General features: G+C 45.4%; 2 protein-coding genes across 5 annotated transcripts in view; one reads left to right on the top strand and one right to left on the bottom strand.

Moving 5' to 3' along the window:
* LOC144389440 (uncharacterized) lies at nt 1–27,761 on the top strand. Of its 4 annotated transcripts, none has more exons than XR_013453499.1 (6): nt 1–334; nt 1,295–1,356; nt 21,930–21,987; nt 22,056–22,162; nt 22,551–22,693; nt 26,940–27,761. XR_013453499.1 is itself a non-coding variant. In XM_078094026.1 (6 exons), the coding sequence occupies exons 1-6, from the start codon at nt 291–293 to the stop codon at nt 26,973–26,975; spliced, it is 378 nt and encodes a 125-aa protein (XP_077950152.1). In that variant the 5' UTR covers nt 1–290; the 3' UTR covers nt 26,976–27,761. The 4 variants fall into 4 exon arrangements, 1 of the variants encoding a protein (XP_077950152.1); XM_078094026.1 differs by having other exon boundaries at nt 22,128–22,162; XR_013453498.1 differs by lacking the exon at nt 26,940–27,761 and having other exon boundaries at nt 22,551–23,356.
* LOC120807839 (26S proteasome regulatory subunit 4) overlaps nt 1–27,951 on the bottom strand; it is a 170,662-nt gene that overhangs the window by 61,135 nt on the left and 81,576 nt on the right. The gene's annotated exons all lie outside the window — the stretch shown is intronic.

Genomic DNA, 27,951 nt, shown 5'->3' on the forward strand with positions numbered 1-27,951 from the left:
GCTCTTAATCTCTGTCTGCACTGTATGGGGACCCTGAGCGCACCTCCCTGACGTTGACAAAGCGCTATGGGTGTATTTGGCAACTGTCCTCCCCCCACCTCCCCTCGCAGCTACCTGCTCAACACTTCATCAAAACCACAGGCACCAAAATGGCGAGGGATCCATCAACTCCCCACGCTGAAAGATGATGTCATCAACGAGGATCGTCTCCCGGGGACTGTTGCTGATGGCCGACATGGATCAGAACCTCAGAGAGTGTGTAGCCGACAGCACTGCAGTGGGAAACAAGAATGACACTGCATCCACTACGCCAGGGGTCCCAAACTCAAATCAGGTGCAGGGCAGATTACATTACAGGTCATTTAGCTGACGCTTTTATGCAGAGCAACTTACGTTGCATTTGGGGGGGGGGGGGGGGCGCGTCGCGTCCGACCAGTGAACGTTGACGTACCGTGCTTGTTTCAAAGTTATTCCAAGTAATACAATGAAATATTTGCTCTAGGTGGATGTGAAATCTACTATTTATGATGGCTAATGCGATATAAATATGTAATGCTGGTTACTCTGGGCGTGAACTTGAAATTAAAATGAATTTGGTGTGTTGGTAAAGCAGTGGGACAGAGATAGCATCTTCAGGATAATTTGGTGAACTGTATTGTTCATCTTCAGAGTAGTGACAATTAACGTGATACATCATCTTCTCATCGCATCACGCCCTCTGTTGTAACTACATTTTTCATCTCATTCTGGGAGATTCCGAGCATTCCCACGCCAGCTGGGAGCTATAATCCCTACAGGGTGTCCTGTGTCCTTTCCGCCGTCTCTTACCAGTTGCGCATGCCTCAAAAACCCTTTCGGATGGAGGCGCCCAGGAGGCATTCAGAGACAATACAAAAAAAGGGATGCCCAATAGACAGACGGCCGCCAAGACATATGTGTCTGGAAAATGAAAGTTTTATTATAAATGAAATGTACTTTAAAACTTCGTTACGGGTGCGGACCCAGAAGCATTACAAGAAAGCAGCGGCAGTAGTTCAATACAGAGTCTTTATTCTTCTCTAGACGAACAACACAGCTTGTAGAGTTACTTTTCTAGTATATTTTTTTGCTGCATATCTCTTTTTGTATTTACATATTTCAGGTTTTTCCAGATCCAACATTTCTTTCCATCATACTTGTGCTTACACTTGTGTTTTGATGTATTTTGAGAATATCAGATAAAAGTCACACACTCCAGTAGGGGGTGTTGAGCTTGCATTTCAGCTCAGCGTGGCTTTGTTCTTCATACCTTCAGATGGAGTGATGTCCTGACCAGCCCTCGACCCCCCCTCCCCTTAGCTGCTCCAGCTTGTTTCAGTGAGTAGGTCACTAGTATTCTGTGTGTCACTGTCTTCCAAATACCGAATAACAAAGTGGTCCTTCACAGGACTTTGACATGTACATGATTAGTACATGACTGTAGGCTCCGTTACGGTGTAATCCCCCTCTATTGCTGCTGTAAATGCTATTTGAGGTAATGAACAACACTTTAAGGCTCCCTAAGTCTTCTTGCCTGACACTTATCCGGAATTTGCATTTTGCTCTTCTTTTCTTCATCATTCCGGCTTCATCTGGTTCTAGTTTGGATGGAAAGCACTCAGCAGAGATTGGGACATTTTTTAAATAAAGACATTTGAGGTAATATTGGTACAGTTAATGACTCCTTTGTCCTGTATTTGTGTCCCTGTGTCCCTGCATAGCCTGTACCTGCGTACTGTATGTTTTTTCAATTTCCCCTTTGGATGAGAACAATTTGGATTCCGCCTCTCAATTATTCAGCCCCTTAATTGATATGATTAGAGGATTACAGTGTAACGCTGCTCCCTTGTCACTCCTGGGCTGCAACCAGCGAGGTGACAGTGTCGAGGCGGGATCCACACGCCGCCTCTTGGTTTGACACCAACATCCAGAAGGACAACAAAGATAAAGGCGGCTGGAGGGAAAGCCCTCGTTCTGACAAGAGCAAATTAACCTGCTGTGCCCGACAGAGAACTGCTGCCCCTCCCTTTGCCCGATTCATACGCCAGCCCTCCTTGTGAATGCTCCTTATTTTTCTTTCTATTTTGAATCCTTACAAATAAAGAGCTGGCATCCTGCCATGCACTCTAAGTGTTCATCTGAAACAGCTCATACCACTGTTCTGCTCCTCATACTTATCGTATCCTAGAGCCAAATTGAAAATAATGGCATCTTTAACAGGGCTTCAATGTCCATTATACCCCTGCAGCAACCACAGTGTGAATTAAATCCTTACATGTGTATATATTCATATCTATATATTCGGGTTGTCAATGTCAAAATTAACTAGTTAATCATGAATTTTCATTAATTGTGATTAATCGCAAATAAAAGGTTTGTTTTTCCCAACGACTAAATCTAAGTAATGAGTGTCACTTTAGTGTCTGCAGCATGCGGGCGTTTTATGGGGTCAGGGGTCAACGCACACTAGAAGTAAACAAAGTTGAGTTAACTGCATTAAAATATTTTAGCACGTTAAAATCATCCACAATAATCGCATAGATTAACGCGTTAACTTTGACAGCCCAAATATATCTATGAACAAAAGTGTGTGTATGTCAACTTGAGGAACCCCTGGTGAGAGGTTATGTAGAGGAGCTGGCTGGCAGGGGCCACATTCTGGTCTATGAAGGATACAGGGGTTGCGTGTGTGTGTGTGTGTTTTGTCTGTTTGCCGATGTGCACAGTGAGGGCCCACAATCTCCTGTCTAATTAAATGCAGCCCATTGGTAAATAGAAATGCTTGTTGGTCTGTATGTTAACATGTTAAGAGACCTCCCTTAACATCCTGTCTCGGCCACCAGAGGCCCTTTACCGGTCGTGCTGAAGCCACAGGTAGAACCAATCCCTCAGCGTGACCTCTGCTGTCCATACAGGGTCAACCTGAGTGATGTGTGGCGCATTTGTCTCTCCCTCGCTCTGCCTCCTCAACGTCGGCCCTCCCTTTGTTGTCATTTTCTATAGTTAAAGTGCTCACTCAGCTCCTACTAATCACCACGTTACACATCAGCAGCATGCAGACCAACATGTGTAGTGTTGTGAGTGGACTGGTGTACACACGCACTTTGATTACAGGTTGTTGAAAGAATTACAACTAGGCTCTGTGTAACTACAAGGTGTGTGTGTGTGTGTGTGTGTGTGTGTGTGTGTGTGTGTGTGTCAGTTGGTTACTGTTGACAAATGGGTGTCGAGTTTGTACAAATACACCACTCGCAATCGACCGCTCGTTGACTGATCAATCGCGCTGTCGATCCAGATGCAGTAACACTTGCTTCCATTGTTGTTACGGTTCACAGATGGTAGAGGTTACTGCAGAAATAATAACTATACGAATAAGGTACAATTTGCATTTATATAGAATAAACATAACCTTGGATCTCCGCGGTGATTGGTTACTGTGCGGTGCTTTATCCCTCGCAGCGGGTCACAGTTCACAAGCTGTGTTTGAACTTCACCCTCTATCCTGTACCCGTCTGTCTCCGCCTTCAGTAATCCCATCAGGCCGCTCTCAAACGCTTCGCTGGCGTCCCCCCGCGTCTCACTCTTTCTCTGCCGTTTTAGATTTTTGGATCTCTCAACAAAGATATCTTTGTTGAGTTTGTTCTGGTGGGAACAGCTGACCACTCCCAACGTAACGCCGTGTTATTAATTCATTAAACCTTATTTTATAGAATTCACACTAGTTATTGACGTTGTCTATTTAATAGACCATGCATTCATATATTAATGTGAAATATATGCTATTTCAGCTGCAGAGCGGTGACAAAGAGTTGGATGTATATCAATTAATTAAACCTGATCAATTTAATAGAGAATGAATGAAACGATTATACAACGTCGAGATGGTTATCATGATGGAGACAGACCTATGAGGATGTAATGAACCACTGGAAAGGTTTTAGATGTTGGTTATACCTACCTGACGTCCACTGCTACCAACATTGTTCGGAAAAGTCAAATCACTCTTACAGACACCATCACCGTTACGATGGTTCTCCTACAATCAGAACTACTTCTGTTTTTTATTATTTGGAGTTTTTCCATTTCTACCGGTTTACTAGTCTCAATATATGAACCCTTTCTGTCATAGTCATTGAAAGAACTCCCTTATGTTCCGTCCATTGCACTCTTCTCCACTAAGGGTTCTTCTGAATTCATCCATATTAAAGGTTTTCTTTCTGTGAGTTTTTCATGTTGCAAATGCGTTCTTCTTACAGATTGTAAATCATTCTGAGGCAAATCTGTGATTTTTGCCCTTCACAAAATGGACTGTACTTTTTTTCTTTTTTCTTGTCTTCTGTCCACTCAAAGCTTTTTGACACGACGTGTCATCATTCAGCCGTTCACGCGCATTCGTATACTGCTGACGGGAGCGAACGTGCACGTGTACGTGTTTTGGTGTCTTGCCCGCGGACACGTTGGGACGGACACAAGCAGAGTCAGGGATTGAACCCTCGATCTGTTGGTTGAATGAGAACCTCCCCACTGAGTCGCTGCACATGCGTATTGTGTTGTAGCCAGTGAGGAAAAGCCCCTGTAGGTTCAGGCGGGCTGTGGTACCTCCTACTTCCTGCTCCTGTACATTTTTCCCAGCGGAGCACGAAGCTAACGAGGAAAACGAGACGCCGAATCGCTAGCCGAGCATCATAAATGCCCCATTTTGGCTGCTGAGTGGCTGAGGAAGCTTTGGCTGCATTCAGTTGGATCCAATAGTGGTTGAAACCAGAGCCGGACTTGGACAAAGATCCAGATTCCAACTCCTGTTGTTTGTCTGCACAGTGATTTTCAGGACTCTATCAACATAAAACTTTCCATTTGTGCGGTCCGCTCCCCGTAGATGTGTTTCCAGCCTCCATTTCTCCCTTATAGGGCTGTGATTTTATTTAAGACGATTACATTTGAAGGGTCTTTTATTCTATTGATTTATTTCTTCACCAGTAACATAAACACTTTGCCACATCACTCACCTTTATACTGACAAGATAGACAAAGTAGTGTAGTGTTTTTTGTGTGTGTTCTTATGCCATTTTCGGAGTAGAGGCCAAAAAGCAGCCTCAGAGTGGAAAAGGAAATGATGTCATCGCTTGTGAGAGGAGGGAATCTCAATCCCTCCATTCGGCTTCAGCAAAAGGAGAAAACCCGACAGCCTCACTCGCACTCAAGGAGAACGGTTACAGTAGTTTCAAGCTTACAACCAGTTCTTGTTGTATTTTAGTTCATTTTGAGACCTCGAGCACTATTTTTCACTGCTCATTTAACGTACGTTTCAACTTTAGTGTGTAATAATCAGGAACCAGTCTGTCAACAAATGGAGTGTAGCGCGTAGCACGCTGGATTGAACGTGATTCAGCCGTGCTCAGCATGCCCGTCCATCTCTCTGTGTGTGTACAGGCGATTACAACAACACAGACACACAAATGTCGGCTGGCTTTGGCCCAAAAGCAGTTCAGAGTGAGTCCCACTGAACACGGGACAAATTATTAATCATGATTGCAAACACATACATCTAACAGGCCGTGTTCGTTTACTGTTTACTGGTGGTCGGCAAACCTGGTGAAGATCCACCACCACAACAACTGGGCTGGACTTTTACGAATTGGGCATTGGGGGGCAAATGGGCTCAGTCATGAAATAAAGACTTTCTAACTCAGACCCGCTGCCTCACAGAGGTCCACGTGAAGGAATTTCAATCTTCAACCATGTAAAACTCATCGCAATTTTCGTTTGAAGTTCCACGGTTTAATACCATGTGACACGCAGACGTCATCCACGAGATAGTGATCGACACGGGGGTCGTACTCCTCCTCAAACCGCCACTCTAGGCTCCTCGCCACAGAGCAGGTTGACGGCGTTTTCAGGTGTTCATCCGAGTTCATTCTGTAACACTCACTCTTTCATTCATATTTATTTTCCCTTACTCTATACTCTTTATTTATTCCCCCCTCCCACTTGCTCTCCCTTCGTAGTGACTGAACCACAGCCTACTATTGCTGAGTCCAGCTGCCTGCTTATTTGACCGACATCTTTACTTGAATGACGGCCGTGAGTTACATCGATATGTATGTGAGATAATCTGCGTGTCCTCATCATACATCCATCCGAACATTGACAGCCAGCAATGCCATGACAGCATGATTGTGATGCGCTCTGGACAGACTTAGTTAAGAGCTGTTGCCGATATCTATTTGCCTTTTCTTGGCTCTTTTTTAATCTTTGCCTCCGTCTCATTTGATCTAGAAACACAAGCTAGATACTCATGATTATTTTACCGTTTTGACTCTCACTCTCTAAGTCGTCCCGACAGAACAACAGCTAAGGTTCTAAGCGTCAGAGCGGTGGAATAAAACGTCGAAGAGAGCAAAAAACACCTGAGAGATGAAGCGATAGAGAGGCAGAGAGTGAGTGACGGTCAGAGAAAGTGAACCAGAGCGGGAGACGGAAACAGGGTGCATGCTGGGACTGGTTTTATGCCCGGACAGAGGCGGGCAGCTCGGAGGAGAATAAAAACATCTGTCTCAGCCCATCGGCATCTGGTGGACATTGCAAAAAAGCTGTAAGACCACGAGGGACACGTCTGTCCAGGGGAGGCCTCTTGTCCTCAATGGTAAGAACATGTTTTTGCACACTCCCAGCACGGTGGGAGAGACGTCTTTTTAAAAATGCCCCGTGCGGTGAGTTGAAAACTTCCACCAAACCAATTCAGAAAAACATGTTTACAGCGGTGTCCAGCAGCACGGTCTAATTAGACCCCATATCTCGTCTCGTAGACTGAATATGGGTAGCGGAATTCCGGTCGCACGTTTTCGGTGCTGATAAATGCCTGGCGTTGATGAAAATGAGCTCATTCTAATGATTGCTAATAGGATATTCCACTTTTTGCATGTTCTTTGAGTTACATAATGGAAGCTAACACGTGACCGGGCGTTGCTTTTGATGGCATTGAAAGTTTGGTTGCTTTGCACATGAAAGCCTCTTTGAACGGGTCCAGCTAGTCACGGACGGTGTCACCACACCACTCGGAGCCCAAGATAAAAAAAACACCATCATTACTCATTCTGTTGGATTAATCAGTTGCATTACTTCATGGACGTTGACCGTTGACATTTTCTCTGCAACATCCTTTAAGATGCTGTTTTTATGAGCACACTTCTCACAATAGATTTCACAACTTTAAATCCAGCGATCGCCGTCCGTCTGCCAATTCTGCATGTGATATTATCCTGCTTTGACCTCTTCGATGTCCATCAGCATGACCAGGATGTTTTCATAAGTAGTAGCACCATGTATAACAATGACCCAATTCCCTTTAGCAACCTTAATGATTGCTACTGGAAATTGGGTTCATTTTGGAGGCCACTTTTTTCTTTCTTGAGGTATTTCACATTCAATCAGGTTAATCAACACGTTTCCTTTAGAGGAGCTCTACTTTACTAAAATTAGCACATTGTTTTGCATCTAATTACTACACTCTTTCCACCGGTGAAGCATTTCCTTCCAAGCGCGGCTCTTGGCTGCAGTAGTAAAGAAATGTGTGCATGCGGAGAGTGCTAAAACCCGAGCGTGGTGGTGGAGGCCATTGGAAAAGGGATAAGTGATTCAGCAGGCGGATCAATAGAGAAAGATCCATGCCTCCCAGCCAGCTCAATCAGACCCCCTGGGGGGCGAGAGAAACATTAGGAGACGGAAAGATGGACAGAGTGTTTCTGTGTGTGTGTGTGTGTGTGTGAGAGAGACGAGGAAGGAGAGAATGCTTTCATTTAAGACCTGATTAGACCAGCAGCGAAAGAGAAAGAGAAAATGTGAATCTTTTGTCTTGGTGCTTTGGCATTTCATTCTCAACTGCCATGCCAATAAACCACAATGTGCCAAAATGAATTATAATAAATTGAACTGAGCTGAAAGGAATTGGGAGATGGAGACTACGTGCAATGGGAACTGCGCTCCTTTTTTTCCAGACTTTTATTCTCAATTGCCTTTTCAGAGCTATTTAGAGACATAAACGCATACCCGGTGTTTGACTCATCGGAGCAATGACGCCGTGTCCTTGACATAGTGCTGAACTTCAACAAGGCCGTCTGTTGGAGCCTGTTAACGGCTAAATGACTCCATTTCCTCCACCAAGATGATTCACTTTCCGCGGCAGTTCATCCTCCAACCGCGTGACGCGTGATTGATTCAAACGGAAGCCTCATGACGCGTCGGCGCTAACATCTCCCGCGTAGATTTCAGCTTGACCTCTGCTCACACGCGTGAGCCCACCCTGCAGCGCCCCGTTGTCCTTGTACGACCGTCACACCGATGCCCCCCCCCCAGGACCGTTCGGCAGGCGCCGTGGCCCCTCTCCATTCCGCCAGCGCTCATGATGTGATGATTTCCCACCTTGAATAATGTATCAATTTCTAAAAGAAACGGCAATGTTTGCATTTCTCCCCCTCTCTCTCCCCCCTCTCCCCCCCACCCCCCCCTCTCTGGATCCTTCTCCCTTTCCAGTCTGAAAATAGAGTGCAGAAGAAGGCTGTTGCTATGGTGATACATCCACTGGCGTTGCCCGGGACATTTTTAGCCACGCGATGCGAGTGGGGGGGAAGGGGGGGGGGGAGATTTAGCTTGCTTGTAACTTTCTGTAATTTCCATTCTAATTATATCACTCCTGCCCGCGCTGTGTGCCTCCGCATGGGGCAGAACAGCGGCTGGCTGAGGATCCCAGTCGATGCTCTCCCCGCTGCCCCCCCCTCGCCACACTATGCCAATGCGTCGTACGATGTCACCACGCAAAGACAGAGGACAGCCAGGACGCAGAGAGAGACGCGCTGCTGCTCAACTGTACGGGAGACGGTGGTTCCCAATGTGACACGACATCAAACAATAAAAAGAAACCCGCCACACACAAAACCAAACTAAAGGCATTTTTATCAGTCAAATAATCATTTTATAGGTGTGACGTTGGCCCAAAAAACATGAATCTCTTCCTTTTGTTTTTCAAGGACACGGACAGGCTTTGATGTTGATGTGAATAAATGAAAGGAAGCCAAACTGAGTTTTTTTTTTGCATCTCCAAACAGCTTCAGAAACTCTCTCAACTAAACTTTTCCAAAACCAGACATTAAGCCTGTTCCTCCCTCTTGTGGGAAAAGCAACAATTGTGTCCTTTGGTATATTTAGACTATGCATATAGTTATATAGTACCAATATGTGATGTTCCACATGACTTTTTCCCACAACTTAAAAGCGGTTGGCTGAGGGACTATTAGATGGACAAATCTATGTCAATAAAGGCTCGTATTTGCATTTATCGGTTGCAGCTGCTTGGACAGCAGCATCTGTGATGATAAAAGACTAAAATATTGAGCCGACCAACCATTTGGAATTTAAAAGTGACAATTACGAAGCACTAGATGAAAACATTTAAAGAATAGGACAAAAGTAGAGAAAAACTATTTGTGAAATGTAGAGACCATAGAAGTGAAATATGAAATAGATGAAATCTATGGCCTTTTCAGCACGGGACACTATTTGTCCGTCTGTCATCTTCCAATTAAGCACAAATTGCAAATTGAAGGAGTATTCAAAAAAGTGTTGCCTTTAAATAATTCATGGACATCAAAGGCGTTTCTCATTGAACCTCATGAATAAACCAAAGCCTCGGTCAAGCTCAGTGTTCCACAGCACCAGTTCACAACAGAAAAACCTTGGGTTGTTAAAATAGAAGAGAAGCGGATACAGGGCGGGGAGTAAAAGCAGCATCCTAAATGGGAAACTCGAGATCTCAGCAGTTCTTACTGAAGTAGGCATATCTTGTTGAAGTCCGTGGAACTGAAATGAGGCATGTTTGGATGTTTACTGATGGAGAGCGTCCTTATTGCCGGTTTGCCCGTCGAAACTGGATCATATGTAAAGAAAGAAGGGCCTGACTGAAGCAGCGGCCCCCTTGTTGACCACAGCGTCTTGTATTTCCTTGTGTCATTTCACACTCCATTGGAGCTGCTGATCCAATTAAAGACGACTGCCCTTCAGCAGATGAGGCGTCACAAACTGATTACAACTTTCAGGCTGCCGTCGCCTCATTCTTTGTCATGGTGAGTCGAAACGGAAAGAGGGTGGATATCAACCAGGATTAAGTTAAACGGGTGGATGCCTTTTTTCCAAGTTAAGACAGTGTGAACACCTGAACCCAATAAAAGGTCAGCTTCACATATGATGAGTGCAGAAAGAGACGCAACCATCTTTAGTCTTTTATTCCAATATGTCATTCATCACCACTTGAATTAATGCTACAGGATCCATTTCCATAGCCAGCCTCTACAGTCCACCCTGTAACTTCCTGCATTATCTCAATTACCTACTTGGGAGGAAAAACACTTACTGAAAACTATACTGTATATGTGCCAAGTCATTCCTTTATTTGGTAGTCTGGAGAGATGACAGGAAATGAGGGAGGGATGGAAAATAACGTGTGAAGTTTGAGACAAGCCATTTATTTAAAGAAGGGTTTACTCAAACAAACAATGGACTGTGCGGATCAGTAATGAAAGCAGTGCATGGATTTGGTTCCTGTGCTCTGGAGGGCATCACAGACACTTAAAAGATCATTGGCTGTGAACTGCTTTAAGCTCCAGTCTACCAGGGCATCCCTGTTGTAAATGTACGTCGCCTCATTCATTTCATCTATATGGTGAATGGGGACAACGAATGACTGTAAAAGGTTTCATATCAATTATTAGGATTAATTCATCCAGTCGCCGTATCCTCGTACAACAGTTTGTAGACATCTGTCAATTTCTGCATGCATCGGTCTTCCCAGGAACTTCAAATAGGGAAGACATTGTAAATACATGAATTACTTACACATATATCGTGTTGAATATTTACAAATGACCACGCGTGCATTTCTGAAAGCATAACGTTGAATCTCAACGGCCGGATCCTGTGGATGAGATGTGTCCGCTTGAGGGACGGAGCCACACCACTAAAATGTTAGAAGACACTTTCTGTTATACCTGTCCGTCAAATTTCTCCACAGCCAATTACCTGATCAACTTGACGGTAGGTGTGTTGTACAGAACCCAAGGAAGTGCAGTGGCAAGTGGGGAGTTGTTTGGATGAGCGGTTCTGCAGAGAGCTGGAAGCGGCAATGATCCGATTCAACGTTTTGAACGGCACTGTGCAGCTAAATAGGTAGAAACAACAAAACGAATCACTGGGGAATTCCCAGTTTAACTGAACCTCATCCCTCTAATGAAAACCAAATTCCAGTTATATGCAAACATCCCTTTTATGGAAATGTTTTCTTTTCAGACGCACCCATGTTGCATCACTTCTGGTACTGATGACCCGCTGTGACCACACTCTGCGTGCCATTTGTTTTAAAGTGAAAATAACTCTGTGGGTCAGCCTTTTAATGAGATCCTCTATTGCTGTCTCTTGTTAGCCCTGTACAATTTTGCTTTTGTGCGTCTGACCCACTTTTTCCAGCCAGTACAAAAGATGGTTAACATGTGTCAGCTTGTACAAACAAGTTCCTTGTGCCTGTATATAATCCATTATTCATTTCTGGTATTAATTACTTGCAGAATTCTGCTTTTGGTAAAGTCCAGTTTTGCATTAGCCTCCTTCTGTTTAGTTACCACGTCATCTGATCACTCTCCTCGCGGGGAGACGTAGTCTCTCCACCCCGTCCTGGGTCTTCCCCAGGGCTTTTCCCAGCTGGCCGTGCCTGGAAAACCTCCCTTTTGGGGGGCGCCCAGAAGGTACCCATCCGCCTCATTGCTGACCAGTCTGTGCATTGGCTTTGCATGGAATCTACTCGCGCGAAGGATTCGCTTCGCATTTGGTGTGAACGCAGCAATGAAACGTGAAGCACCTACAACTGTGAACCCCCCCCCCCCCCCCCACAACTACGACTCAATATCCTGTCCATGAATGGTGACGAGGCGCAGCCCTGGTGGAGGCCAAACCCCCACCCACCCCCAACACATTCCAGCTCAATGCAAAGTTTATTCTTGGATTTGTGTATTTGTGGCTCTGGCAAAGCACCTTGCGTCTTTCTCTGTGAATTAAAATTAGCAATGCTAAACAAGTCTTATTATTGGTGCCACTAAAAGTGTCCCCGAGCGGTGCTGCAGTAACGTGACGCGTTGCATGTTCAAGCCGCTAACACCTAATCTAAGCTGGACTCGATATCCTATGTATATTAAGTATTTTCATCCTGCTCCTGATCATCGCCCTCACTTGGCCTCTTGCGGTGTTAAAGTGGATGATTTATATAGAAATGTCCTTTTTAGGAAGCTGCATACACTCGCAAATATAGAACACTGCGGTATTTGGATTTAGCACGAGAGTGAGATCAATAGCATTCTGGACCCCCCCCGCCCCCCCCTCGCCCAGTCTTTTTGTGTGTCCTCTCTCTCTCTCTCTCTCTCTCTCTCTCTCTCTCTCTCTCCCCAGATTGGAAGCAAAGCAGGCAGGCTCAGTTCCATCAGAGGGCCTCTTCACAGCAGATAATGGTCCACTCCACTCAGTTTGGCTTCCTTTTATTTGTTCACATCAACATCAAAGCCTGTCCGTTTCCTGCGTCGGGGAGCAGGGCTTTAAGTCTCTGACTGATCCGCCTGCTTCGGTTAGAGCGCTGCCCCGCTGATGTCCGTCCCTCGTTGCACGTGCAGCAAACACGCGCGCACAAAAGGGGGCTCACACATACATGCTGACGCACACACGCGGTGATACACAGGGGCCGATGAGCTGCGTAGACCCACTCAATGCATTTATACCAAGCCTCGCATTCAAAACCCGTATTTACACAGTGTGCACAAGGTTCTTTGCAGTGTTTGCTACGCTGTCGCTTAGTTGCTTGAGGTACTTCAGGTCTTTGCTGTCTAAAGAGGGAAGTTTTGCCCGTTTGTTGATTTTATTTAGTCTCATTATGTCAGAATGACAAAGTTTTTCCTTTTTGTTCTTCACATTATTTTGACAAATAAACAAGAAAAGTATAGAAAAAAGAAGAGCAATGACAACACAACAAGTACAGATGTAAGCATAAATATTTAAAACTATACACCAAAAATATGAATGTAAATGCATGTATTGTATTAGTATTTTAACATAAAACAAATGAATTCCCAGGAGACTTGAATGTCAAAGTAAGCTCGAAAAGCCTTACTAACAAATACAAACACATGCACATGTACACAAGGATAAGGGAAAACGAAAAAGAATGTTCCATCTACCTATTCGCCTCAAAGCAGGGAGACCTGGTTGGTTGATCAGACAACGAGAGTCTCTTCTCTCGCTTTGCTTTCCTTAGAAGTCAACTTCCAGCTCTGTCTTAATGGCGCCTAATGTCTTCTTTTCATTCGTCTTATTCTTATTCTCTGGTGCACGAGCTGTATTTCTTCTCTCTGGATATCGGTCCTCTTTGCTTTCCTTGTTGGCCCATCATCTGACCCCCCCCCCCACCCCCCATTTCTTACCCTGCGTTTCTTGACACTGCTCCTAATTAGAAAACACACAGGGGCCATTAGCGCGGACCTCCAGCCAACGCCGGCCCCTTGATCCATTCATCCCCTCCCTCGTGTCGCTATCTCTCCATCTCTGCCCTCCTTCTCTCTCTGCTGTTGGTCAAAAGTGGCTTTGTGTTGGGCCCCGTTAGGCGAACAAAGGCAGCGGGCTGCGGCGGTGCTCAAAAAGGTCACAGTGATGTATGGCCATCGGCGCTGCCGCCGGGGTCGGGCCCGTCTCAATGGGCACGCACTTAACACTCACACGGGGAAAAGCATTACAGCATTTTGAAAGAAATGCATGTTGTCTTGGCTCTGCTTAGAGGGGAATACCACTCAATGTTCTCACGATAAAGTAAACTTCATTGGTGGTTGAAAACTTCCTCTGCCTCAAAGCCAACACACAGAATTGTCTCCTCAGCGTCTCAATTTCAATCGAAATATTCCATAAACAGTAAAAGTACTAATGATCATCCTTTACTTTGTTCAGTGTAAGACCTGTTGAGATGCTACATAAAAAAAATCACTTGTTTCAGTCTCCAATAAAGATGTATATACTATTAACATTTCCTGCTTAAAATTGTTTCAAGGAAACATATTTTCTGACATCAACACGTTGTTTGGAAATGATGCTTCCCTCCTGTGGTGTTAAGGGGACGGTCGATGTACGAAGTATCTCACTTTGACCTCGCAGACTGGAGTTGTGGTGCAGTAGTTTGGTTTAAGGATACAATAAACCCAAATGTTTATGCCACTGTTAAAATACTGCTGGTTGTGTGGTGTGGGCATCTTACATCTGATACCTTATGGGTCCCCAGCAGGTCGATCGCCACGGCCGCCGTTGGAAAATGAATCACCTCTGATCACAGCGCGACCGCTGGAGATGAAATCACATTCGGTAGCGCTAATTAGCGACGCTTTCTTACTAACGGACACATTTCACTCGAAAGGAACCCTGTCGTCCGAGTGAGGTAACGACCAAGGACGTGTGGAATGGTTGTGACGGTTTCCCTCGCTTCTAGAAGATGCGAGGCTCCTTGTTTTTTAACGCTGATTTGCTTTGCGCTTTGCGGTATGCGGCGTTGTTGTTCCGTTTGGTCACAGCAATTGACCAGGCGTCATTTAACACTTTCCGTCCGTTTCTTTTACAATGCCAGTGTTAAAGTGAGTTTCAAGCCACTCAATAAAAGTTTGACTTTTGTTCAAGTTTTCAAATTCCTTCGATTCTGACGAAACGCTCCCTTGGACCCTGCCGGCGCCGAGCACAGCCTGTGATTCTAATGAAATTGAACACCGTGTCAGAGGACGAGCCGTTTGGATTCTCTGCATTCATTGTCCTTTCTCTGGTGAATGGCGCTCTGTGTTGTGTGCTCAGTGCGTGATATTTGTGTAAGGGCCGTGAGGCTTCTATCGGGCCTCTGGAGGACCAGGAAAATTGAATCCCATTAGTGTTCCATTCAGCCTGCGTCTCTGGCTGAGCATACAGACGCTGTCTGAGGCGGGAGATTCGCCCCTGTGCGCCACGTCTTTTACTCTGTGAACCTTTGCACGGGTTGTTTCACTGTAAACTGTGTGTGTGTGTGTGGCTATGTGGCACAGACAGCACATGCATCACACAGAGGCGGTCCGGACCCGGTGAGCCGTACATCCGTCGGCGATTTCTGTCATTACAGCATCCACGTGTTAGATTCATGCCGTTGCCTGTTGTTTCATGGCTTCATAAAAGGAGATGAAAGTGGGTCTCAATGGCTGGAAAGGAGGGAGGGAGAGAAGAGAGTGACTGGTAGATAACAGAAAAAGGAAACAGAGGTATGATGCCTTGACATCAAATGAAAAGCTTTCCATGAGCCAAAAGTACCTTTTGTGTGAAAAGAAGAAAAAAAAATGCATTTTTAATTTGTTACGGGGAATATTGTGTAGACGATCCCCCCCACAACCCCACCTGGCTCCAAACGGCAGGATTCATTACTGCCGCAGCTCTAAGAATAAAACACACTGCTGATAATACCAATAAATACAAATCGTACTTTTATTTACAGTAGATGGAGATGTGAGGGCTGTGACTCATACGTGTCGAGCACATATATGCAATTCCATTCTGAACACACACACATACATGTAACTTTTGCCAGACAGCCATCTCGCCATAGTTCCATAATCTCCTTGGTTTTGTTTGTTTTTCTCCGGGCACCAGGAAGCCTTTTCACTCACTCACTCACACACACACACACACACATTCGCAGGCGCTCCAAATTGTTCGATTAAGTGGGTCATCCTCTCCTACAGTCACTTGAAAGAGAAATTAGCTTTTTGTGTGCGTTTCGAGCCGAGAGGCAATCGCACCCTTGCATGGTTTGGGCTGCACCTTTTAAGAGTACTTATGGAAACGACAGTAAAGCACTCTGGAGGGATGCACACTGCCTGGTTGCTTCGTGTGTTTTGCATTCGTATCCATGTGTGTCTGTGCACTGGAGGATTTAGTTCTGCTGTGTGAATATCAGCCGGCGTCTGCGGTATTGCACAGCTAATGATGTGTATGTATAAGTTCGGTTTCACTTGAACAGAACCGAGCAGCGCCATGCTGCTGCATATTTGGCAAGCGTGCACTGAGGCCGACCTGTCACTGCAAATGAGGGACAAACGTCTCACATGCATCTACTTTTTCTATCGGCAAGAGAGATGACCACATGACCGATATCTCTGATGCATGTGTACATGTCATCTTGAGAGGATAAATTAACTGTTTAAATGTTTTTTTGAAACAGGTTACAATTTAGATATTCTTGCAAGTAAGTATAGTTTTTTCCAATAACTGGATGAAAGAAAGCGCTTATCTCAGAGTACAGTCACTCTCTCCAGAAACTATCAAGTTACTTGAGAAAGTCAATATAAACCAATGGGTGAATGTTTGCTGACCGTTTCCAATTATTGTCCGACCTCGCCGGGAGGAGAAAGGACAAAGATGTATTGGCTGTCTCTGAAGACATCTGCTGCATATTTTGCGTGTTTTACCTTTCCTGCTTGATATGTAGCAAATAATTGGAGTTGTCACAAGCGTCATAAGTCATTGCTTATATTAGATACCAATATCCCATATTATTCAATAGAAGCATGTTAAGTCTATCCTATCACAATATCAAAACCTACATGTGAAATTCGCTTAAAGAAACAGTCACACGACATACTAACGCCGCCCCCTTTTTAATACAACAATCCAATGCAAAGCATTTCATTTAAATCCTAATGGTGAAGTCACAGTTGTAAGGGTTACAGGTATTGGAACCCAAAAGCACAACTCGGAGACAGAAATCCAATCAAAAGTTCTTTACTTATACAGGCAGGGTCAAAACCAGGATAGCAGTCCAATGGGCAAACAAATCCAGAGGGGCAGGCAGGGGCTCCGTAAACGAGGATAGGCAGGGTTTTTTGGACAAATCCAAAAAAGGGGGCGGGCGAAGAGTTCGTAGTCAAAAGCAGGCCGGCTAGGTCAGGATATTGGTAATTGGAAACCGCTGGAAAACTTGGCATACCCACAAGACAATCTGGCAGAGGACAAGCGGAAGTGTGGGGACCTAAATAGTGAGGGGCTAATGAGGGAATGGGCTGCAGGTGGGAAGGGCATGAGGACCAGGTGAAGAGAATGAGGTGATTTCTTGTTGATGACAGGATCTGGAATGACAGTAGACTTAATTGACAAGAAAGCAGGCAGGAAAAAACTAATAAGATGGAGAATTCGTGACAACACTCTATCCTCGGTGCACTGCTTCTTTAATGGTAGAATGTGTGGGGGAAGGGGTTAGAAAAAGTATTTCTGTTGTAATGTTTACCTTGATTCAAGAATAACTGTACAGCCCTTATGGTTGACTTCCTTCTCTAGCAGGATCAAATGTAGGTGGTCACTATGTAGGTGGATTCATCCTATCATACCGAACAATAAACACCCCTATGGACACAAATACCATTTGTGCAGCAGGAGACGTTATAGTAGTAGTACTTTATGAGTAAAGTTGTATTTGCATGTGTGTGTACCTCTGCTGCATATGTCTGCAATCTAGCAGCAAGGTTGATGTGAAGATGAGAAGGAGTGTGAAGGGCACAGCACCTCAGGAGGAATGACACAACACATGCGCACACACATATACAATACGAGTACACCTCTTCTCCTTTCTTTTCCTCTCTCTCGCTTCGATGACTCATCCCACCCAGGGACAGCGAGTGAGGGAGAGTGAGGAAGGCGAGAGACAGAGGAGACGGATGGGAAAGTGCGAGGGATGACTAACAGTGGATAGGGAATGGGGAAAGGCTGGTTTGTCGATGCACAGAGCAGACATAAGCCATATAATACTTTCTTATTGACATTTTATTTCAGTGCGATGCTAATCCGATTGTGTGTGTCATTGTCACAAGTTATTTACAGCGGTTTATTCTCATAAAAAGGAAGAGAATTCTCATTAGTCCTACGATGAGTCATGTGATTCCCTGAACATTGTCTCGTTGTTTTTTAACCTTTTTTCCTTCTTTGCATTGCAGCATTCAGCTTTGAACAACAGAAATCCTCGTAACCAGCTCGGCGACATGCTGAGCTCGGCTCATTTGGGCTTTCTCGCTCTGCTGTGCTCATTTGATGGTCAGAGAGATCCCAAACGTCTATGCTTTCCAGGTTCGTCTCACTGTGAACGTGACTGTAGAGCCTGATTTTTAACTCCCTCCAATTCCCAGGGTCTCTAATGTCTTTATCTTATGGCGTGAGGGTATTTGAGGAGGAAAATAGACTCCTAAGCAGCCAGGAATGGCGTCACAAAAGGTGGTCGTACTGCAGTGAAGGATGCTCACTATTGAGAACGCTGTAATGCTAAAAATATGTCTATGGTGCTGACTGCTGCAAAGTCCATAGACACTTGAGTGGTCAGGTCCCATGTGCCTGTAGAACAACATGCAGCTTATGCTCCTTGTCCATAATCAGTGTATCCTTACTTTAATGAGTAACCATTGGCCGTAAAAAAGTAGTTAGATGTATTGTCTTATAGAAAGGCCCCACATTAGACTGTAGAGTTGGTCTTTTAAATGATGTTATACTTATAATAATACAAAGGTAACTGAAAGTGATATAGATGTGAAATGCAACAATATGATATTTGTAAGGACCATAATTTACCATCATTACCGGCACATTAAGACCAATGCGTCCAGCCCGCAGACCCGTCCGTCAATCTGAATCTGGTCCGTCGATCTTTCTCTCCCCTTTCTTTAGTGTGGAAATGGGCTTCTGTAGTTGTGTGAACGCATCACTCCAGCCAATCCACAGACGCGGTTTGTAACCAATCAGGTGTAGAGACCACGGTGACTGGCTCCGCCCCCTTACTGTCAAAAAGAAAAACAACGAGCGCGTAGAAAACACCTTCGAGCGCGAGGGTAAGAAATGGGGGGGGATCACGAGCAAGGAAGTTCACGGTCCGCGAGCGAGCAAATATCTCGCGCGAGACGAACATTTGCTCGCGGATGTTTGATTTACGTGCGCGCATCAACCTGATTTGCGCTCTCCAATTTTGACAGTGATTTGCCGCCATACATACATTGTGTTAGGCTATTGGTCACGTAATCAACCGTCATGATAACGTCTGTTAGCGCTCTGTCCTAACTAGCTCTCGCCACTGCGTAAACTGCTCAGTCAGTGTAAATGGATTTATGTTAGTTAAGATCAGTTAGTACATACTGCAGCGTCACGTTCCATACCACATATTTTATGTTGAAAATGCTCCTTTTTCAACTTCATGCTTTATGCTGCTTTTGGTCCTTTTTTACTGATCTCACTGCCTCGTAGAAATACCAGCGGGATTTCGGGTGCTGCTAGATTGCCTATGATAATACAATGCTCTCAGGCGAAACACAGGTGTGTGTGTGTGTGTGTGTGTGTGTGTGTGTGTGTGTGTGTGTGTGTGTGTGTGTGTGTGCCTACCTTGGTGCGTCTGAGGGGCATGTTTCTGCACAGAGATCCAAACTGATCCTCCCAAAAGTCCAACAGCAGGCCCAGACAAGCCCTCGCAGCAAAGTGCCAAACGAAGCCTCTGGAGCTTATGCTGTGACAAACCATCCTGTCTGGAACTTTATAACCTCGTTTGCAGTGATTTCTTGTCTTATATGCCAAGTTTGGTACGGCTCTCCTCAGAGCTCCCCCTACAGTCATTCTTCTCTCCAGAAGATCCAGCTGAAGCTTATTTCAGTGATCATCTTGAGTTGCCTTAAATACCTTGTTTTTCCCACACTCACATTAGTTTGTCCATTTACCTACCTGATTCCTGCCCAAACGTCTGAGTGCTTGTTCTGTGAGACTCTGTTCTGACTCCCCTGCCCGTCCTCAGTTTTCCTGCCACTGGATGTAGATCTTTGGGATTCATGTGTGAAGGGATTGTCCAGCATAGAACCACGAAGTTCACCTGTCATCGCCTCCCTGTACCAGTGTTGTATCTCGGAATCCTCACAATGATCTGCTCACCGTAGGATTTATGTTTCGCCCTGTTCACTTGATTCTTCCAGCGATTTTTGGGGTGCGGCCACCCTGAATCAACTCACCACTCCCTAAAGTGGAGTTTGCTTGGACTCCCGAGACCAACAGTGTTTACTGTACCACCAAGGAGCGGTTCACCTCGGGTCCTAACCTGGTCCACCCTAACGAGACCTGCCAGTTTGTTGTCAAGGTAGACCCCTCGGACACTGGAGTCCGAGCCGTACAAACCCAACATTCCGCCTCTGACTCCAAACTTAATCCATGTACATTCTTCTGAAAGATTTATTGCGTAGGTAACTCAGCGTAATCTGGTATCAAGTTGGCCTTGGAGGAGTGGAGGCACTGGTTGGAGGGATTGGTACGGCACAAGAACACTAAGCTGGATGCTCTCTCATGTCGACGGTGGCGCATGGAGTAGAGCGGGTGCGCCGGTAACCGCAAGGTTGGCGCTTCAAACCCTGGCTGCTCCATGTCCCATGTTGAAGTGTCCCTGAGCAAGACACCTAACCCCTAACTGCTCCCAAGACAGTCAAATCCCCACTCCTGACACCATCCTACCCAATGCATACATGCTTGGAGCTATCATCTGGAAGAGGGCAGTACATTAGGCCCAACGCACCCAACCTGATCTTGGAGGTGGTCTCCCGGATCGCCTGTTTGTACCTCCGTCTGTCCATTTCCACGTCATGTGGTAGGCCTCTCTGTCCACCCTGGCATCCTCCGAACAATAAACTACTTTCACCACACTTCTTGGTGGCTGTATCTCAAGGAGGACACCCAGATATATGTCCCCACAACAAGACCTCAGGCCAGCCCCCCGGGCTTGTAAGAACACTCCCTGATCCTCAACGCCGTTGGTCCCATATTGAAGTGGATTTTGTCACAGGTTTTCACCTTCTGACTAACACAGTTAGACTAAGCGTGGTAGACGGGTTCTAAAGGGCGGGACACTTTATCCCACTGCCCAAGCTTCCGTCTTTCCGGCAAATCGTCGACTTACTCGTCTAGCACTTCACCAGACTTTATGGCATCCCTGCAGACATCGAGGTCCGCAGTTCTCCTCCCAAGTCTGGAAGGCCTATTTTCAGACTCTCAGTGTCATGGCCAGTCTCCACTCTCCACCCTTGCACCTAAAGACCAATGCCCCAATGCTGAACCAGGAGCCTTTACCTTGCATGGGTGGAGAATAAGAGGAAAAAATAACTGGAAAAGCAAATACTTTGTGAAGTACAACTGTAACGCATTGTAGCCGTGATAGCGCTACCACCGGCGGGTTCTTGTAAAGACGCACGACACAGGATGAGGGTAACCAGTCTTTATTGTCCAAAAGGGAAGACAGTGAGCAGGAATGAGGTCGCTCTATGCGCGTGGTCGGTTTCGCCTTGTCCGGCTCCGCTCAGCTCTCGTGCTCTGCTCGCAGGCTCCACGCCGCTCTGCTCGGCTCACGTTCTTCCCCCCCAACCTGGATCCTGCTCACTGCTTATGTAGGAGAGAATCAGTGCAGATCATTTACACCTGGTTACTCCTCATCTACCAGCACCGTCCCCTGAACCACTCCCCCGCTCTCCCCCCTGCAGCTGAGCTAACCACGCCCCTCCACCACACGCATGTTTATAATTAATTTAATTTATAGGTAATGTTTTTAATTGTAATCTTTCCACTTTGTATTGTGACTGCTGTACAGTAATTCCTCTCAGTATGAATAACCAATTATCTGATTATTCCGACATGTAAGAGTCCAATGGCTGTGGTGTGCTAGAAATCCAAAAGAAAGGAACAAGACAAATCAGCAACAAGGAATCAATGTACAATATCTACCTATTCCATCTCATCCTGTGGTTAATGTAGTTGTTTCTCTTTTGCTGCTGTGTGAGGAGGCCAAGACCGAGGGAATCCTGGAATCAGGAGGCAGGCAAGCGAGACTTGGTCCAGGTAAAAAATAAGTTTTCTTTATTTGTAAAAAAAAAAGGAAGGTTTCTGATACACGTCTCATTAAACAGATAAACAACCAAACAAACCTAATTCATTGACTGAATCAACTCCACATAACCTCATCTAATACGTGCCCTCAGCTACATGGAGGTTCCACCATTTCCCCTCAACAGAGGTGAGTTGTCACCCACTCTGTGTTTGTGTAATATTTTTGCGTTTTGATGCTCAGGGACAGCGATTCAGCAGGACAATAAATCGACAGTTTAATATGTCATCTACTCCGGTTAAATGTCTAAATATAATAGAGGCGACCAGAGTTTATTAGCTCAAAGGTCAGCCCTACTGAGACAGTCTTCAACAATGGGATTTGTTTTTTGTATTAGATTCACTTCCTTCTCAAACAAGTGTATCCACTGAAATTAACTGATTTTGTGAAGTGTTTCCATTTTGCAATAACAAAATTAAAATTAACAACAAAAAAAAAACTTCTCCCTGTCTCCTGCTTAGATTGGTCAGGGGAAAAAAAGTTCCCCAGTGATTGTAAAATTATAAATTCCTGGCAGGAGTCAACAGCCAGCGGCTTGGAGTCAGCATACAGAGAGCTCCAGCCCAGCCAGCCGCTGAGAGCTGCCATCCGCAGGAACAGAGACCTTGGCATGGGACAGTGTTGAAGCTCACTTGGTCCCCTCCTCCAGCCTGGAGCCCTGTGAGTTCTGCTCAGTGGAGGAGAGAAGAGAGTCCAGCCGAACAGGAAGCTTTGCTTGTCGGGCCCTGAGCGTGCGAAGTGTGTACTTGTCGGCGTGCATACATTGTTGTGTCACTTTGTCTGCACCAATGCACGTAATGTCTTGTGTCTGAGCACAGCACCAACTCCAGCAAGATGTATAATGTTGCACGCAATGCGAATGGGGATTCTGTCGCTGACTGGGCCTCACACACATTTAAAATAAACGGCTCCCACCGAGGATTACTATTGATTCGTGTGGGGCTCTCAAAGAGAAAGAGAGACAGAGTACTCAACTTCCTCTCTCTTCTAGTCTTCTGAGGAATGCTATATGTCTGCCTGTCTGCAGAAAAAGTGTTTGGGGTGATTTGAAAAAACACTCCACTAAACTGTTATATTGACAAATCACTACAAGGTGTCTTTCAGAAGTATGAGACAAAGTGTGTGTTTGTTTGCGGTGTGGTAAGAGGAAGAGGGGGGATTGAAGAAGGAAAGATCATGACACCCCCTCTTACATTTCCCTCTCTGAACTAAGTCAAAACTGTTGCTTGTCAGAGTTTTTTTAGACAAAAGGGACTAAAAACTGAAAAAAACACAAGGGGAGACAGGACAGAGAGAGAAAATAAAGAGGATGTTTGATTGACAGCCAATAGGCCTGCTTGTCTCCTGTCACACACATGATTGCTGACCGACCCCTCTGCCCGGCTGAGGCCTCTGGGTAGACAGGCCAGAATTACAGCCCCATTTAGAGAATGAAGGATCATGAATGCCTGGTAGCCTCCCAGGCCGCTCATTGTCTCTGGGATGTGTTGCGGCAACCCGGGGGACGTAGAGGCGACATTTAAGAATAAAATAAGAGACTCAGACACTAATTAAAAAGTGTTGGTAACACATCCTGTGTGGACAAAACAGTGGAGAGTGGAGGTGAGTTGGTTAGGTTACCTCCTGTTCAAGGTCGCTTCTCTTGAGTCGCTGCTCCGAATCTCTGGCCAACTCACACTCCATCTTCCCATCGCTTGCCAATAGGACCCTGAGATACTTGAGCTCCTTCACTTGGGGTAAGGCCATATTCCATACCCGGAGTAGGCAATCCATCGGTTTTCTGTTGAGAACCATGGCCATTTAGAGGCGCGAACCTCTCCAGTGGGAGTTGGAGATCACAGGCCGAAGATGCCTTCAGGACCACATCATTTGCAAAAAGCAGCAATGGAGCGACCCTCCCCCCGACTACACCACAATATCCTGTTCATGAAAATCACAAACAGGACTGGTGACAAGGTACAGCCCTGGCGAAGGCCAGGCCCAATCGGAAACGCCTCCGACTCATTGCCAAACACCTGAACACAGCTCACCCTTTGGGCGTATAGGGATTGGATGGCCCCAGGTAGGAACCCCCTCACCTCGTACTCCCGCAGCACCTCCCACATTATCTCTCGGGAAACCCAGTCATACGCCTTCTCCAAGTCCACAAAACATATGTAGACTGGATGAGCATACTCCCAGGCCCCCTCCATGATCCTTGAAAGAGCAAAGACACCACCCCGGTCTGCCAATCCTTAGGCACTGTTCCAGACTTCCGTGCAATGTTGAACAGGCATGACATCCAAGACAGCCCATTTCTTTTTGCATTTCTGGATGAATCTCATCAATCCCTGGGGCTATGCCACTGCAGAGTTGTTTCTCAGTGACTTTCACCAGGCAAATTGACGTTGAACCTTCTTCCGCTTCCAGCTCCGCCTCTACCAAAAAGTGCGTAGTAGTTTATTCAGGAATCTCTCAAAGTGTTCCTTTACCGCCCGATTACCTTCTCAGCTCCGGTCAACAGGGTCCTATCCTTACAGTACACAGCTTGGATGATTCTGCGTTCCACACTCTGGTTCAATACCCCTCCTACCTACACAGGAATGCAAGAGTAGCTCAGCCGGATGTATGGATTGAAAATCTTTTGGACCGGGGCCTTTTCCAGAAGTTCCCCCGCACTGTGCTTGGGTTTACCAGGTCTATCCTGAGTCCATCCTCTAACCCAGATCACCACCAGATGATGATCAGTTGACAACTCTGCCTCTCTTTACCTGAAACAGTCCTGTCCAAAACATGAGGCCTCAGATCAAACAATACTATTACTCTATTGTATCGATTGCTCTGGTAACACGTACACTAATGATTATCGTTATGCTAAACATGGTGTTTGTTTTGGCCAATCTGTGACAGAGGTCCAATAACAAACGACCACTTGGGTTCAAATCAGGGAGGCCGTTCCTCCAAATCACTCCTCTCCAGTCATCTCCATTGTCGCCCACATGTGCATCGAAGTCTCCCAGTAGGACTATGGAGTCCCCTACTGGGGCCCCTAAGCAGGACTCCACTCAGGGTGTCCAAACAGGCCAAATACTGGGGGTTGCGGTTTGTTGCACGGAAAACAGAGTTTCCCCCCCCACAACCCGAAAGTGTAGGGAGGCGACCCTTTTGTCCACTGGGGTAAACTCCAATTTAGCAATATTGGACCCACACCATAACACGACACAGTAGCTAAGCTTTGGGTTACAATACTGCTTCAGGACATCAACCCGCGCAAGGAAATCGTCTTCACACCTAGGTGTGAATTGTCTTTCTTGGTTAAACTGAGATCTGATTATTCAAGCCTCAGACAACCCAGGGGTCCCTCTGCTGGTGAGTGCAAGGTTAAAGACAGTCTCTTCAAATCAATCTTATCCAAATTGGCTTGCGTCGATGGAAGGATAAAAGGACAGAGCCAAAATGTTTCGAATCCACTGGTGTCGATGACAGGATTTAGGGTCTCCACCTTTCAGCGGTTTGGCCTCGATCAGACCTCGTCGGTGGGTTCCTTTTACTAGCTGCTTCCAGCCCAAGCAGCTCAACAACGAGGAAAACATCCTCTACCAAACTAGCATCAACTGACTCCACCCTAAAATATTTTTTCGGTAGTTAAGAAACAAATCTTCCTGACAACCGCATCCTGTTTGTTGATACGTCCCGCAGCACCCTGACTAATGTGCATATTCAAAAAGTAGTCGCAGTTCTGGCACAATTGGAATGACAATATGTAAATACAATGGCCCGCAATCACATGCCATCATTTAAATACCTTATACAGACTGCACGTCTAAATGGTACAATGCTCATTCAGCTGAATTTGACCCAACTCTTTCCTCTCAAAGGCCAACCAAATCTGCAACATCTACAGCCGTATTCTGGCTCAGAAGCTCACATTGGGCCGTCGGGCACAGCATCAATAAGTCTCACTTTGATTTTACCGGACAAACCACCGAGCAGATTACAGTTTTGTTGGCACTTTTTTTTTTTTGTTACCCCTGAAATTACAACATATTTCTAAGCTTAACAATGCCAACCGGCCTCTCTGCCTCACCCGTTTACTCCCTTTCTGTTTTCACCCGTCTCTCTCGATTCCTCCTCTCTTATCTTCCTCTCCTTCGCTGTTTTTTGGGGCTCAGAGATAAGATCTCCCTCAATGGCACACTTTGGGCAATATCTTAAAGATCCCTACTGTCACTTCAGCTTAAGCAGCCCTTTGGGCTCTCAGTACACACACACACACACACACACACACACACACACAGCCTCTCACTAATAATAGGGGCAGGGAGAGGCAGTTTGGATTTGAGGACTCGTAAACACACTTCTTTCTTCCAACAATTCTCTTTGATCTTTATCAAACAAAACAGTTTCCTTGGAGTATTTTGTGCTTCCATCGCTCAACTTGAAAAAAACTGCAGTGCACTACTCCCACTTCGATTTCCCCACCCATAAATATAATGAGAGCACATTTGGATTTCCTGACTGTGGGCTTTAGGCCCTTCACTGCCACGTCTGTCAGGTCCATTAATTCAGAAGTGTGCAAGCCGGTTCTGCTTAACTGTTTCTCTGGGAAACACGTTAACATCTCACAACAGTTGATTTGTATATTTAATCCAATTGGGTTTATTTCAAGCAAGGTGCTGTCATAGAACACAAGCAGTGGTAGAGTTTTAAAATTAATTAAATGGATCATCGGTGGGCCTTTTCACCTCCAACAGCAGCCAGCAAAGTGCCTTCTTCTGAGCTGTGCAGCGGCTGTTTAACTAAGAATCAGTTCAAGCTTTCCTGTTAAGAATTACCACTTCCTGTGTTGCAGGGAAGAAAAAAAAAAACATGTCCTTCAGTTTCTAGATCCCATGGTCCTTAATGATCTGATTTCTGTCTCCCATAGGCGGGCAGTTGCTATGGCAACCTGATGACGCTCTGAGGAAGGACGAGAGGGAGAAAGGGGGGAGGAGGGGTGTATGGAGATGAGGAGGAAGGTAGCTGCACCAAAGATTGTGTGTCTTTCAGTCGATGACTCACTCGGCTGATATTTCTTACAGTTGCAGTCGTTGATTGTGCTCCACACAGAGGTTCAGTTGCTTAATTATGTTGGAGATTGGTGAATTTGCGTCCCAGGCGGGTGTCCTAGGTGTTGGTGTCGTGGGGCTGACCTATGGATTTTGGTTCTAACGATGCTTTACGAGATCATGGCGTAAGGATACACAAAGTTAAAATAATGATTAACTATCTATAAACAGGTCAGGCAGAACTCAGAAGTAATCATGTGCATAGGAGATGTCCCCTCCATCCTCCATCTATAATTGCTCCTACACCCTTGCACGTCTCTTTGCATCTTCACAAGCCTGCTGTTGCCATAGCGACCACTGTGTAGAGAGTCAACTTACTGAAAAAAAAAATCCAAGTTTTACCTTTAGAAAAATGTAAAAGCATGTAAATGTATGAGCCTTGCATGGACTGCATGGATAGAACAGCAGCTACCCTTGAGTTTTGCTGTTCTACATTGTGCAACTGTTTGCCTTGAATGATTATTTCATTTCAGTTGTCTGGAAAGCAATGTTATATGCACTAAAAAAACACACTAATAAATAATTTATGTAATTTAGAACATTAGTTAGTAGTCTGATTTAGTGTATTTTGGTGGTAGGATAGTGTTTGTTGTGTGAATATCCCAAAATATACATAAATAAAATATATATAAAGAATTCTATTATCTTCTTCAATACATTCTTTATTCTTGTTTTTGTTTTTGTTTATTTTTATTTTTTTCTTCTAAAAAAAAACTTGTGTAATAACGCCATTCACGCGGGTGAATCTTCTGGTCAAACGCGTAGACGATCTTTGTTTGTGTCTTCTGTACACAATGGCATTCTTTCAGTGAACTCTGCGGGCGTTAGGAC

Source organism: Gasterosteus aculeatus, chromosome 18, assembly GCF_964276395.1.
Source record: "Gasterosteus aculeatus chromosome 18, fGasAcu3.hap1.1, whole genome shotgun sequence".
In the NCBI taxonomy this organism is placed as follows: Eukaryota; Metazoa; Chordata; class Actinopteri; order Perciformes; family Gasterosteidae; genus Gasterosteus; species Gasterosteus aculeatus.